Source organism: Podarcis raffonei, chromosome 2, assembly GCF_027172205.1.
Source record: "Podarcis raffonei isolate rPodRaf1 chromosome 2, rPodRaf1.pri, whole genome shotgun sequence".
In the NCBI taxonomy this organism is placed as follows: Eukaryota; Metazoa; Chordata; class Lepidosauria; order Squamata; family Lacertidae; genus Podarcis; species Podarcis raffonei.
Genome location: NC_070603.1, coordinates 108,685,063 through 108,698,940, shown reverse-complemented (window position 1 = coordinate 108,698,940; position 13,878 = coordinate 108,685,063). Strand labels below are relative to the sequence as shown.

The 13,878-nt window shown below is 45.9% G+C and overlaps 1 protein-coding gene across 1 annotated transcript; it reads right to left on the bottom strand.

The window, feature by feature from the left end:
* Positions 1-1,014: 1,014 nt before the first annotated feature.
* On the bottom strand, positions 1,015-12,310 carry LOC128408925 (butyrophilin subfamily 3 member A3-like). The gene is made up of 6 exons (XM_053378997.1): positions 12,182-12,310; positions 11,014-11,295; positions 8,773-8,877; positions 5,987-6,007; positions 4,948-4,980; positions 1,015-2,572 (listed from the first exon to the last, which is right to left on the bottom strand). Exons 1-6 carry the CDS (start codon positions 12,279-12,281, stop codon positions 2,037-2,039), a joined length of 1,077 nt encoding a protein of 358 aa, XP_053234972.1. The 5' UTR covers positions 12,282-12,310; the 3' UTR covers positions 1,015-2,036.
* Positions 12,311-13,878: the final 1,568 nt, after the last annotated feature.

The window sequence follows — 13,878 nt, the reverse complement described above, 5'->3', positions numbered from 1 at the left end:
GCTTTGTAATTTTAACATGGTAAATACAGGGATACAGGAGATCACCTTGGTTTTCAATTGAGACCTGTTTAGGGTGCCTTGTTAATGTCCCTTGCAAATTTTTACATTCTGGGAAAATATTTTTTTAAAATTGCAGATTTTTTTAAAAAAGTAGAGTAAACGTTTATCCAAATTTGCGTAAGTATTTTAAGAATTCTTTTTTACTTTTACTTTTTTATATAGAATGCTGGAATGAAAAAGCACAGGTGACAGGAAACGTTTAGGTACTGGGTTGTCAGAATTATTTGCTCTACCCTGTACCTGTTTGCCAAAACTTAATAAATGCTGACATCTCCTTAAATATGTTGCCGTCCTTTACTCTATAATTACAATATTGGTCAACTTAAAAAGCCATTCTGCAACCTTCTGCAATTGCCTCCTTCTCATTTGGAGGCTGTTTCAGTTCATGCCCCATTTAAAACACTTGCCGTTCTCTCTTTCCTTGAGTGGTTCAGTCTATAACTCACAAATGCCAATCCAGAGGAAACCTGATGGATGTTTGCTGCAATTTGGTGGCAAACAGCGGGTTTTCCCAGGGGAAAGCAGCAGTGTGGGTGTGCCCATGGTTAGAGTCTTCCAATGTAGGCGTAAAGGTAAAGGGACCCCTGACCATTAGGTCCAGTCGTGACCGACTCTGGGGTTGCGGCGCTCATCTCGCTTTACTGGCCGAGGGAGCTGGCGTACAGCTTCCAGGTCATGTGGCCAGCATGACTAAGCCGCTTCTGGCGAACCAGAGCAGCGCACGGAAACGCCGTTTACCTTCCCGCCGGAGCGGTACCTATTTATCTACTTGCACTTTGATGTGCTTTCAAACTGCTAGGTTGGCAGGAGCAGGGACCGAGCAACGGGAGGCTCACCCCGTCGCGGGGATTTGAACCGCCGACCTTCTGATCAGCAAGTCCTAGGCTCTGTGGTTTAACCCACAGCACCATAATCAATGGAACGCGGAACCGTGCATACCGAGTAGATCTCACCTTAGCACTGAAGAGGCTTTTATTTATGTTCATTTAAACAAATATTCAAGAATAACAACACACCTTTCACTAAAATCTTGGACATAATCACTTTAGGCAAATCAAGAATGCTACAGTATCACTGTCAGCCGTCTCGTTACTCCAGTCCTCTTATGACTCTCAGTACGTCTTGTGTTTGGAGGACGGTTGGACAAATTGCTTAAAAATGAAAACTACCCACACATAGTGATTCCAGTCAGTGGAGGAGATTTGAATTGGTAAACACCAAAGGTGCTCTTGAATGCTTTTACCTGCACGCAATCCAGGGGGAGGCCGACCCACAAATATTCTTCCTTGGCTATTGCATTTGAAGGCAGTGGCATATAATCAGAGCAACGCTTCCGTGGTTAACGCTTCCTCTGATATTGCCGATGTTAGCTGTCAAACTAGCTGCTGATGGTGGCATCACAGAGCGAGGGTCATCCTCTGGTTTTGATTGCCTGTTTTATTCATGCTCAAGGACGCCTTGCAACCTTCATCCTGTCCATTTGCTCCTCTGCGAAGGGATAGCAGTTCGCCAGCTGCCCATGCTTTTCCTGCTGAAATTTGATGATGGTGGTGATTTAACTTATATGACTCCCACCTGGCTGGGTTGCCCCAGACACTCTAAGCCAGGGGTCAGCAACCTTTGTCAGCAGTGGGCCGGTCCACCGTCCCTCAGACCATGTGGTGGGCCGGACTATATTTTTTTTTGGGGGGGGGAATGAACAAATTCCTATGCCCCACAAATAACCCAGAGATGCATTTTAAATAACATATTCTACTCAGGTAAAAACCCGCTGATTCCGGGACCGTCCGCAGGCCGGATTGAGAAGGCGATTGGGCCTTAGATCGCCTACCCCTGCTCTAGGAGTCTCCCCACAAAATACTTAAAAGCACAGTAAAACATAAAACGATAGATGCACACACCCCGTCCCCAGTGCATAAGCAGAGATGACTTTTGAGGTGCCTTCCAAGTCCGCTGTGTCATGCCTTGCTTGCCCGTTAAGCCTCACACAAGGAAATTCTCGGGCACAGTCGAAGCCAGCATCCCACCCCGACGTGCAGGAAAGGGAAGACCACCTCCCCGTCGAAAGCAGCGGAGGGGAAAGTGAAGATGGGTGTCTTGTGGTTGACGTCATGAAACGCCACTTGCCCCGTCTCGTAGTCCAAGTAAATCCCAAGTTTCCTGGGTCTCTTCCGCAAAGACAGGGGCGTCTCAGGGACGGTGAGAGCTTGGTACTGGACCCGGCACTTCTCCACGGCCCAGATCCCTTCGCTGGGGTCAAGGCTGAGGCACTCCTTCCTCTTCACGGAACCCCTTGCCAGCCCCACGGCCCAGTACCCCTCCTCGCCCACCTCGACTTCCCAGTAGTGCCTTCCTGAGGAAAAGCCCTCGCTTCCCAAAACGCAGCGCTCGAGGCTGAATCTCAGGGGGCTGTCAGGCAGGCTGTGCCACGTGAAGCCTTGTATGACGGTCTTCCGGTCCGCAGACAGGATGAGCTCGTTGTTCGCTGTGTCCGGATCCAGGGTTACATTTGCTGCAGGGTGGAGAAGATGAGAAGGAAAGAGGTCACGGAAGGAAGGAGGGCAATATCAGTGTTAACCAGACAGTGTTGCGGCTGAGGGCCAGCGTAACCAGTTGCACTGGCACATGCTATCTGCCTGCTGCCTTCTTGACTTATTGGAATATTCTAGAAAGAATTGGTCTTGAACAGGTTGCTAGGCAACAGAAAAATCTCGTAACAGGAGCCTCTATTAAGGGCATGTGGTCATTAAAGGTCAGAGTCAGTGTGTAAATGAACAAAGTTGAAAACGAGCAATTGAATCTCAGAGTCGGATGGATAGAGGAGAAGGAATTATGTTGTTCTATTTGACCAGTGTAAATTTGTGTAAATAATAAAGATTTTCTGTAAGAAGAAACTCTGCTGCAAGTTTGAATTAAAAGAATACACCCAAGAGTAGATGCTCACACGTCAACTTTATGCACCGGTAATACTATCTGGCAGTCAAGTGGAAGAATTGCCTTTCCCCCCTAGAGATTTGAAATTTCTCCACAGCAGCAATGTTTCCTTAAATTGATTCATTCATTTCATAAGGTTGATACACTGCTTGATTGTAAAAAAATAAAAATAAAATTCCCTCAGGGGTTGATGAAAAGAAGGAAACAATAAAATCTTTAGTCAAAACTTATCTGAGCATTCAAAAAATTGAAACCAGCAGCAAACTAAAAACACACCAGCATTCCAATACCTGAATACCTGAGTAGGCTTGTCTAAGCAAAAATGTTTTTGGCAGGTGCCGAAAAGAGTACAGGGATATGAACAGGCAGGGAGTTTCAAAGTCCAGGTGCCACCACACTAACATATCTATTTATTTCAGATGCAGAACAGGTATTCTATGGCACCAGTAACAATTAATGGAGGACATCAAGGTTTGTCATCTTTATGCGCCCCCTCGCCCAGCTTGTCCGGAGTTTTGGGCTGGGTTGCCATCAGTATGCCGATGACACCCAACTCTATCTGTTGATGGATGGCCATCCTGACTCGGCCCCAGACACACTGACCAGATGTCTGGAAGCTGTGGCTGGATGGTTACGTGGGAGCCGGTTGAAGCTAAATCCTTCGAAGACAGAGGTCCTGTGGCTGGGACGGGACGATATGGGATTGGGGGGGCAACTCCCATCTCTTGCGGGGGCGCAGTTAGTGCCAGCACCGTCCGTTAAGAGTTTGGGTGTAATCTTCGACACCTCCCTTTCCATGGAGGCGCAGATTGCAGCTATAACAAAGGCGGCATTTTTCCATCTCCGCCAAGCTAAGCAGTTGGCTCCTTACCTCTCTCGCCCTGACCTAGCCACTGTGATCCACGCGACGGTCACCTCCAGACTGGACTATTGTAACTCGCTCTACGTGGGGCTGCCCTTAAGACTGACCCAGAAACTCCAGCGGGTGCAGAATGCTGCAGCGAGACTCCTTACGGGGTCTTCGCTGCGAGATCACATTCATCCGGTGCTATATCAACTGCACTGGCTCCCGGTGGAGTACAGGATCAGGTTTAAGGTGCTGGTTTTAACCTTTAAAGCCCTATACGGCCTTGGACCCTCGTACCTACGGGACCGCCTCTCCTGGTATGCCCCACAGAGAAACTTACGGTCTTCAAATAAAAATATCTTGAAGGTCCCAGGCCACAGAGAAGTTAGGCTGGCCTCAACTAGAGCCAGGGCTTTTTCGGCTGTGGCTCCGACCTGGTGGAACACTCTGTCACAAGAGACTAGGGCCCTGCGGGACTTGACATCTTTCCGCAGGGCCTGCAAGACAGAGCTGTTCCGCCAGGCCTTTGGCCAGGGCACAGCCTGACTCCCTCCCTCGGCAATCTTCGCGGAGCTCTGGCCCAATAGTGGCCAGTGGCTTGAATTTAATTAATTTTATAATGAATGATTTTAGAGTGTTGTTTGTGTTGTACTTTTGTATTGTTTTATTGTTGTTAGCCGCCCTGAGCCCAGCTTCGGCTGGGGAGGGCGGGATATAAATAAAATTTATTATTATTATTATTATTATTGTAAAACGCTTAGAGGTTTTCTTGTTCTTTAAAAAACAAGCAAATCAAGTGGTATACAAATCTTGATAAACAAACAAACAAAGATTCCCGTAACCGTTGAGAATCTTCCGAAGTCACTATTAAAAAATGTGACCCGAATGGATAACACCAGAGTCCCATCACATGGTGAGTCCTAAATCTCACCATGGGAAAGATATTCACCTCACAGGTTCTCCTTCCCCGCCCCACTCAACCGCACCATGGTAGTTTTATTGTGTCCTCAATTAATGTCGAAAATTCAGCATCAGGGAGTGGCGACAGATTTCATGCCTGAAATAATGCATTGTGACACGCATACGAAAACAGGAGAGCCGTTTACCTTTTTTGATTGGCATCACCAAGTTCCTCCAACCTAAAAGCAACCACACAACGACAAATTAACATTGGTATGGAATATCTTGATCTTGGGTGCTTTACGCATAAAAAACACCAAAACTATTTCAGTGCTGACAGCTATGTAGGCCTGGCACAAGATAAGGTGCCATCTGAGGGAGATGTGCTGACTGCCTTCTCTTCTGGTGTGCTGACCTCCTCTCAGGCCTGTTCTGAATAGTTTTTGGTGCCTTTAAATGGTATGGGCCCTTCTAGACTATCCTGGGTTATTTTGCCTCAGAGTAGGCCATTGGACATTGTACAGAGAGTGTCTGTGCTTTGTGGCAGTTCTGGAAACTGTAGTTTACTCTTCAAGAGCTTTAGTTCCCAGCACCATTAAACAAACCACAGTTCCCAGGATTCTATAGGGAAAACGATGTTGAGTATGTTTTAAATCTATGGTGTGGATGTAAAATATTGTGCATAGGGAGAGCCCCCTCCCTTTCAAACTTTTTAAAAAAAGAACCGAGGCTGAATGCCTCAATTTGATGAATTTCACCTGTTCTTGGAAACATGGAGAGAAAATACCCAGTGTCCTGTTTGTGTAGAGTTGGCAGTTTTGCTACCTAACAAGCCTTATTCTAAACTGGGGAAAGTTTTTTGAAATACCTTTTATGGTGGAAATTCTGAATCAATTATTTTTACCCACTCAAGCTGCATGTGTTGTTTCAGCCATCAGTTTTTGCTATTGGCTTTAACTGAACCCAACTTTCACATCTACTTAAAAAAACACCTAATTTTACTAAAATAGCCTCCCCCCCCCTTTTAAGGCCACAGTCCAATACAGAGTCAGTGCAATTCTATGCACAGTTACTAGGGAGTAAGGCCAAGTGAAACCAGTGGGATTTGTGCCTGAGTAAACAACAAGAATTGTACCCTTAGGCGTGGTTAAGTTTATTTAAATTTATGGACTTAAGACTGCCTGTCTCTGCACAGGACTGTGGCCTAAATGTGTTTTTCTTCTCAAAAGAGGCAGAATGACTTACTCAGTTCTGCAGAAAGCTTTCCTAGAAGAGAAAGGAAAGAAGAAATAATTATAACTGCTGTAAATATTTGAGTGTACACTCTAGCTACCTGTTGTTTCTAGTCTGAATAAGGTGTGCTGATTTTCCTCTAGTATTATGATTAATTAAGAGCAAGACTGAAGCAGATGGGACCTCTTCTTTTTGGCGATGCAAATTATAAATCTGGAGGCACAATCTGGATTAGGCCCACAGTGGGGGCCAAGAGTTAAAGCCACGGCTTCTCATTCTGGGGACCCTGCACGGGCTGCTTTTCAACAAACAAACCCAGCACTTAGGGCCAGCGCTATGTAGGCTGGCCCTGATACCACCTACAGTCAAAGAAGACAAACCTAGCCTAGATCAGGGGTAGGAAGTATTCTTGGCCCAACGGGCCTGATCTTTATCTCCCACCACTGCCACCCACTTGTAAAAGTGGGGATGGGGGGAGAGAGAAAGAGTAAGTAGGACTGAATACCCCATTGAATCCTGCTATCTACTGGGTTTGGGTCAGCGAGGGAGTTCCCAGTGGGGAACTTGTTGGGATTTTGCCTACGTGCAGCTTCACACAAGGCAATTAAGAGTTGGCCAAAGGCCAAGAAGACTGAGCAGAGGGAGTTATTCTGCCTAGAGATATGGGACCTTGGATACAACTCTGCTATTGGTCAAGGTTCCACATAGGCATGATGATTCATGACCTTCCTTGCTGGATAGTTGGTTGGTCAGTGAGGTGTTCTGAGAGTCGTTTGGAGTTTAAGAGCGAGAGTTTAAGATCCATATCTGTATCTTGTATATAGTAACTTGTGAGTCTGCTGTAAATAATAAACACCTATAAGTAATCAAGTTACTGGCAGCAGCGTCTTGTTCCTGCTTCATCCTACCTGCCTGCAACTGATTGCTTCTGGAAGTCTGTGTATGCTCTGCTATATTCAACCGGGTCTGGCTAAGATCCTGCAACAGGTTAAAGTTGCGAAACACCAACAGAACTCTTGTGCACTCCGACCAAGCAGTTATCATCAGATAACTGACAGGGAGTTCAATCCAGCCACATCTCTCTACCTGTCTCACACTTCACATCACATATGATGACAGTTGTGGGGCGGTGGGCATTGTTTGGAGGACAATGGGGAGGCCTGGTGGGGCAAATCTGGCCTGTGGGTCAGACGTTTCCCCATCCCTTGTCTAGATGCCCCAACTGGAAACAAAGCAGAATGTCTGCTCTGAAACATTTGCAGATGCCAACTGTCCTGAAGTGGGGTCTCATGTAACTGCCCCAATAGCATTGTGAGCACAAATCACAGTGAGTGAAAGGGAGTGAAAGGCGGGATATCAAATCCAAACTCTTCTTCTTCTTCTGAATGAATGAATAATGAAAAGGATAGCCACTTCTTCCAAATCTAACCTCAGCATAACCTCTGTGCAAACAAATCAGGACGAATGCTGAATAAGCAGGTTGTCTGGAGGAAGAAGAGAAGATGAAGAAGAGTTTGGATTTGATATCCTGCTTTATCACTACCCGAAGGAGTCTCAAAGCAGCTAACATCCTTTCCCTTCCTCCCCCACAACAAACACTCTGTGAGGTGAGTGGGGCTGAGAGACTTCAGAGAAGTGTGACTAGCCCAAGGTCACCCTGCAGCTGCATGTGGAGGAGCAGAGACGCGAACCCGGTTCCTCAGATTACGAGTCTATCGCTCTTAACCACTACACCACACTGGCTCTCCAGGAGACCTGTGAATACACACCTGTCCAGAGACTAGAAAAGAATTTTGTAAGCCTCTCTCTAATAAGAACAGAACTGTAACTTCTGACTTCCTCCCATGTATTTAGAATCACAGAATTGCAGAGTAGAAAAGTATCAAAAGGATCATCTAGTCCAGTGTTTCCCACATTTGGGTCTCCAGCTGTTTTTGAACTACAATTCCCATCATCCCTGACCACTGGTCCTGCTAGCTAGGGATGAGGGGAGTTGTAGTCCAAAAACAGCTGGAGACCCAAATGTGGGAAACACTGATATAGTCCAAACCCCTGCACCCACAACCCTGAGGTTAAGAGTCTGCTGATCTACAGACTGAGCTAGAAGATGCTACACAGTGCCACCTGGTATCAAAAGCACATAATGACAACATTTACACATTGGTGGCGCTGTGGGGTAAACCACGGAGCCTAGGACTTGCCGATAAGAAGGTCGGCGGTTCGAAACCCCGTGACGGGGTGAGCTCCAGTTGTTCGGTCCCTGCTCTTGCCAACCTAGCAGTTCGAAAGCATGTCAAAGTGCAAGTAGATAAATGGGTACCGCTCCGGCGGAAAGGTAAATGGCGTTTCTGTGCGCTGCTCTGGTTCGCCAGTGTGAGAGCCAGTGTGGTGTAGTGGTTAAGAGCGGTAGTCTCGTAATCTGGGGAACCGGGTTCGCGTCTCCGCTCCTCCACATGCAGCTGCTGGGTGACCTTGGGCCAGTCACACTTCTTTGAAGTCTCTCAGCCCCACTCACCTCACAGAGTGTTTGTTGTGGGGGAGGAAGGGGAAGGAGAATGTTAGCCGCTTTGAGACTCCTTAAAGGGAGTGAAAGGCGGGATATCAAATCCAAACTCTTTTTCTCTTCTTCGCCAGAAGCGGCTTAGTCATGTTGGCCACATGACCCGGAAGCTGTATGCCGGCTCCCTCGGCCAATAAAGCGAGATGAGCGCCGCAACCCCAGAGTCGGTCACGACTGGACCTAATGGTCAGGGGTCCCTTTACCTTTACCTTTATGACGCAGCTTCCTAGGTACTCACTGTTTATATTAAACAGGTAAAGGAGGAGGAGAATGAAACCGAGAAGAGCCAAGAGGGAGACACACAAACCAGCTATCCACTGAGAGATCTTGGGGAAGAAGTGATCTGAAAACAAAGCAAATTACCAACGATGTTATAAACCTGGTTTCTGAATCAAATAAAAGAAAAACAGATGCCAAAGATTTGGCAGTGCCTCTCCCTCCCCCCCGCTATTGCGTTCTCCCCCTTCTGATCACGCTGCAGGGGTTTTTATAGCCTTCTGAGCTGCATGCTCGTTCTGCACACTTGAGGCCCTGAATTTTGCCCTCCCTATCCTCCAAGCACTGAACTTTTAATAAGCCTCCTGTTCTGCAGGAAATTCCTGATCCTGAGAGGAGCTTCAAACGAGTCCCTGCTGCCGCAGTAGGAGCTCACCATTGCCCAGATCCTGAATCGAAAGTGATTTTAATCTAACATATTATAATATAGCACTTCTTCCTATCCTTGCTGAAATATACTCGGACATAACACTTGCTTCATCCAGCATGGCATCCCAGTACATATATATATGCAAGGGTGATGCTGTCTGGAACTGAATAGCAATATGTCCCAGAACTTTCGTCAGCCAGGGGTTTAAGGACTGCTGTGAGTTTGCAGGGGAAGAGGTAGTTTATTATGAAAGCCACTTTGAGAATCACCCGACTGAAAGCCAATAAATAAAATGGGGTCCCTGTGTCTTCCCCATCTCTCTCTCTCTCTCTCTCTCTCTCTCTCGCTCTCTACCCTGCTGATGAAAATGTAACATGGAGCTGAGAAAGGGGTGCAGCAATAAAATTGCTAGCACATTTGCAACGCTCAGCAGGTTCCAGTATGGTTTCAACCTGGATGGGGAACTAGATCAGGGGTCAGCAACCTTTTTCAGCCGCGGGCCACCATGTGGTGGGCCAGACTATATTTTTTGGGGGAAACTGAACGAATTCCTATGCCCCACAAATAACCCAGAGGTGCATTTTAAATAAAAGGACACATTCTACTCATGTAAAAACATGTTGATTCCTGGACAGTCTGTGGGCCAGACTGAGAAGGCAATTGGGCCGCATCCGGCCCCTTAGATTGCCTACCACTGGACTAGATGACCATCAAGGTCCCTTCCAACTCTACAATTCTACAGTCCTGGTGCACATTTCAACAGCGAATTTAATCTGCCACTGTCTCTAGTGACCTAGCTGGGAAGTGAGCCTGCTAGAAGTTCTCACTGGTTCTCTTCTCGAGTTCCTTCTCTTTGGAATACGTTGGTGTCAACGCTGGTTGACTTCAGGCTTCTCCCCTCACTCGTTCACTGCACATCACTTGAGAATTTAAAACGCTGTGGGTTAAACCACAGAGCCTAGGGCTTGCCGATCAGAAGGTCGGCGGTTCAAATCCCCACGATGGGGTGAGCTCCCATTGCTTGGTCCCTGCCAACCTAGCAGTTTGAAAGCACGCCAAAGTGCAAGTAGATAAATAGGTACCACTCCAGTGGGAAGGTAAACGGCGTTTCCGTGCGCTGCTCTGGTTTGCCAAAAGTGGCTTAGTCATGCTGGCCACATGACCCGGAAGCTGTACGCCGGCTCCCTCGGCCAATAAGGCGAGATGAGTGTCACAACCCCAGAGTCATCTGCGACTGGACCTAATGGTCAGGGGTCCCTTTACCTTTACACCTTCAAAGCACATTCAAAGTACATCCTTTCTGAAATATACTCAGAGTCGCGAAGTGATTTCATGCTCTTTATTCAGCTCATAGTGGTGAGGAGGAATGAATGAAAGTCCCCTCCAAGTATCTGCTTTATATACATTATTTACACAATGGGCTGCACATGATTGGCTAATTCCGGAATTCTACTGTAAGCCAATCAGGTTGTGGATTCACTTCTATCTGGAGCATGATTGGGTAGTTCCTGCCAACCAATCATACTGCTGCATTGTTCTAGGACCAATCAGACTGCTGCATTCTGAATCCTATTGTTCTAGGACTAATCAGACTGCTGCCTTTTGGATCCTATTGTTCTAGGACCAATCAGATTGCTGCAGTTTGGATCCTATTCAACTCAGTACATAACACTTTCCCTCAAAGGATTCTGGGCACTGTAGTTTAGCCCTGATCCTTAACCAACTACATTTCCCAGAATTCTTTGAAGGAAAGAATATATTTTGAAGGCATCGTTTGTACAGAGCCACAGCCCCAAAATACAGAACCGTTATCAAGAATTCTGGACAGCTTACCTGCTATATGAATAGTTGATTCCTTTTCCTGGTTGAGGAAGCTGTTCCGGACCACACAGGTTAGGCTATGATTTGAACTTCCTGTTAGGATGATGTCGTTCTGCACCTCAAACAACCCATTGCCCTCCATGGAAATTTTTTGTCCCAGTGAAGGGAAGTGCCTCCCATTGGGACCTCTCCACAGGATCTCAGGCTTTGGGTACCAACCACTGGATCGGCAAACTATTCGGATCCCCTTGTCCTGATAGCCTTCGATGGAAATAAGGGGAGCAAGGCCTGTTGCTGAATTGAGAACGAACAGAAATAGTGGGATAATTCAAAGTCTTCCTGGAATCTATTCAAAAGAAGCATAAAAAACCCAGCAACAACAACTGTTTCTTTAAACCGCTTTGAGGTTTTCTTTTCTTATAATCAATCGGTATAGTTTATGAAATAAATAAAAAGGTATCAGACTGCTCTAAATGTATGGCATGGTTGTGACGTTAATCATCTTCCCTGAGACCTGGGTTTGACCACAGCTGGTTCCTGAGCTAGATGGACCTAAGTATGCCACAACAACTTACAATTTTACGGTACTTTTGGGTACGTATGAGAAGCTGGTATCTAGGCTACTGGTAGATTTATTTTTTATTATTATTATTATTATTATTATTATTATTATTATTATTATTATTATTTGAAATATACTCAGAGTCGTGAAGTGATTTCATGCTCTTTATTAGCTCATAGTGGTGAGGAGGAATGAATGAAAGTCCCCTCAAAGTATCTGCTTTATATACATTATTTACACAATGGGCTGCACATGATTGGCTAATTCCGGAATTCTACTGTAAGCCAATCAGGTTGTGGATTCACTTCTATCTGGAGCATGATTGGGTAGTTCCTGCCAACCAATCATACTGCTGCATTGTTCTAGGACCAATCAGACTGCTGCATTCTGAATCCTATTGTTCTAGGACCAATCAGACTGCTGCCTTTTGGATCCTATTGTTCTAGGACCAATCAGACTGCTGCAGTTTGGATCCTATTCAACTCAGTACATAACATTATTATTATTATTATTATTATTATTATTATTATTATTATTATTATCTCCCTTCAGAGAAAAATAAGACACTTTAGCCACGAACAATAACATTTCTATGAGAGGTACTAGTGAGAGTCTTACCAGGGTCCACATTATTTATAGGTGGAATAACAAAGAAAATGGTGAGAATGAACAGAAAGGAACGCATTTCTGGGTCACAAGAGAAGATGGGCGCCTCCATTTTCTTTCTTTTCTGGCCTCCGGGGGATAAAGCAAGATAAAGAGAGAAAGAAAGAGAGAGAGAGAGAGAGAGAGAGAGAGAGAGAGAGAGAGAGAGAGATTTACAAACTGATTATGATACCCAATCCTCTTTCTCTCTCTGTTTTCATAAAGGTTTGTAACTTAAGGTGCATGCCTGCGGAATGGTCCATGATGACCACAAGAAGATGCTAGGAAGATGTTACTTTAAGATTAGCTTAAGGATGGGGAGCCTCAGACCCCCCAGGAGCTGAATATGGCCCTCCATGCCTCTCTATCTGGCCCTTGGTGCTCTTCCAATTATCAGCCTTTTCTAATTTGTTTACCTCCAGATGTTTTGAGCAACTACTGCATCAATCCCATCCAGCTCACATGCTGGGGCTGATGGCAGTCGCAGTCTAAAGCACCCAGGGGGCACCAGGTCGGCGACTGCTGTAATAGGCTTTTGTGATGGTTTGCAGTCCAGTATACTTGAAGGAGCGTCTCCACCTCCATCATTCAGCCCAGACACTGAGTTCCAGCGCCGAGGGCCTTCTGGCGGTTCCCTCACTGCGAGAAGCCAAGTTACAGGGAACCAGGCAGAGGGCCTTCTCGGTAGTGGCACCAGCCCTGTGGAACGCCCTCCCACCAGATGTCAAAGAGAAAAATAACTACCAGACTTTAAGAAGACATCTGCAGGCAGCCCTGTTTAGGGAAGCTTTTAATGTTTAATTGGTTATTGTATTTTAGTGTTCTGTTGGAAGCCACCCAGAGTGGCTGGGGAAACCCAGCCAGATGGGTGGGGTGTAAATAAATTATTATTATTTTATTATTATTATTATTATTATTATTGCAAGAGGACTCTCTTCCCATTTGCTTTGCCTCACCGACACCTGCAGTCAAACAGGATTTTGAAATAAGAAAGACATCTGGCTGTGTTTACTCTGCATTAGGGCTGCCATACAAAGGTGGAAAACCCGGGTGTATAGCAAGAAAGGTTTTTTAAAAATAAAAATGCTTTAAAAATCAAATAAAAGCCCCAAAACAGTCAACATCTCCCCAAAAAAGCTGAACAACTTTGTCCTGATTGTCACTTTTAGGAATATTGCACCCCTGCTCTGCATCAAAGGCACTGGTCTGAGAAGCAGCATAAAGCACGACATTTGCCCCAATCCTCATCTATCCTGTCGTTTCTTAGGAAATACTGTGTTTTGATGCATTAACCAGCTTTGATCCAGATTAAGAAAACTGGTAGCGTGCACACACAGCCTCTGTTTGCCAGAGGCAAATCGGGGATGAATGTATACAGTAGGAACAGTCACATCTCTTTCAAACTTCTTACCACCTTTAAGTCTTTCCTTTTCTTTTTCTTTTTTTTGTTTTGTTTTGGAGGAGGAGGCAGGCAGGGGAGAAGGATGGCCCACCACCGGAATGAAGCTCTGCGCCTTTAACTGACATGCAGAAATTACGCATGCAGGTTTCCTCTGCATGGAGAGGTAATGAAGGAATGGGCTGTTGTGGCTCAGTGGTAGAGCATCTGCCTTGTCATGCAGGACGTCGCAGGTTCAATTTCCAGTATCTCCAGGTAGAGCTGGGAAGAG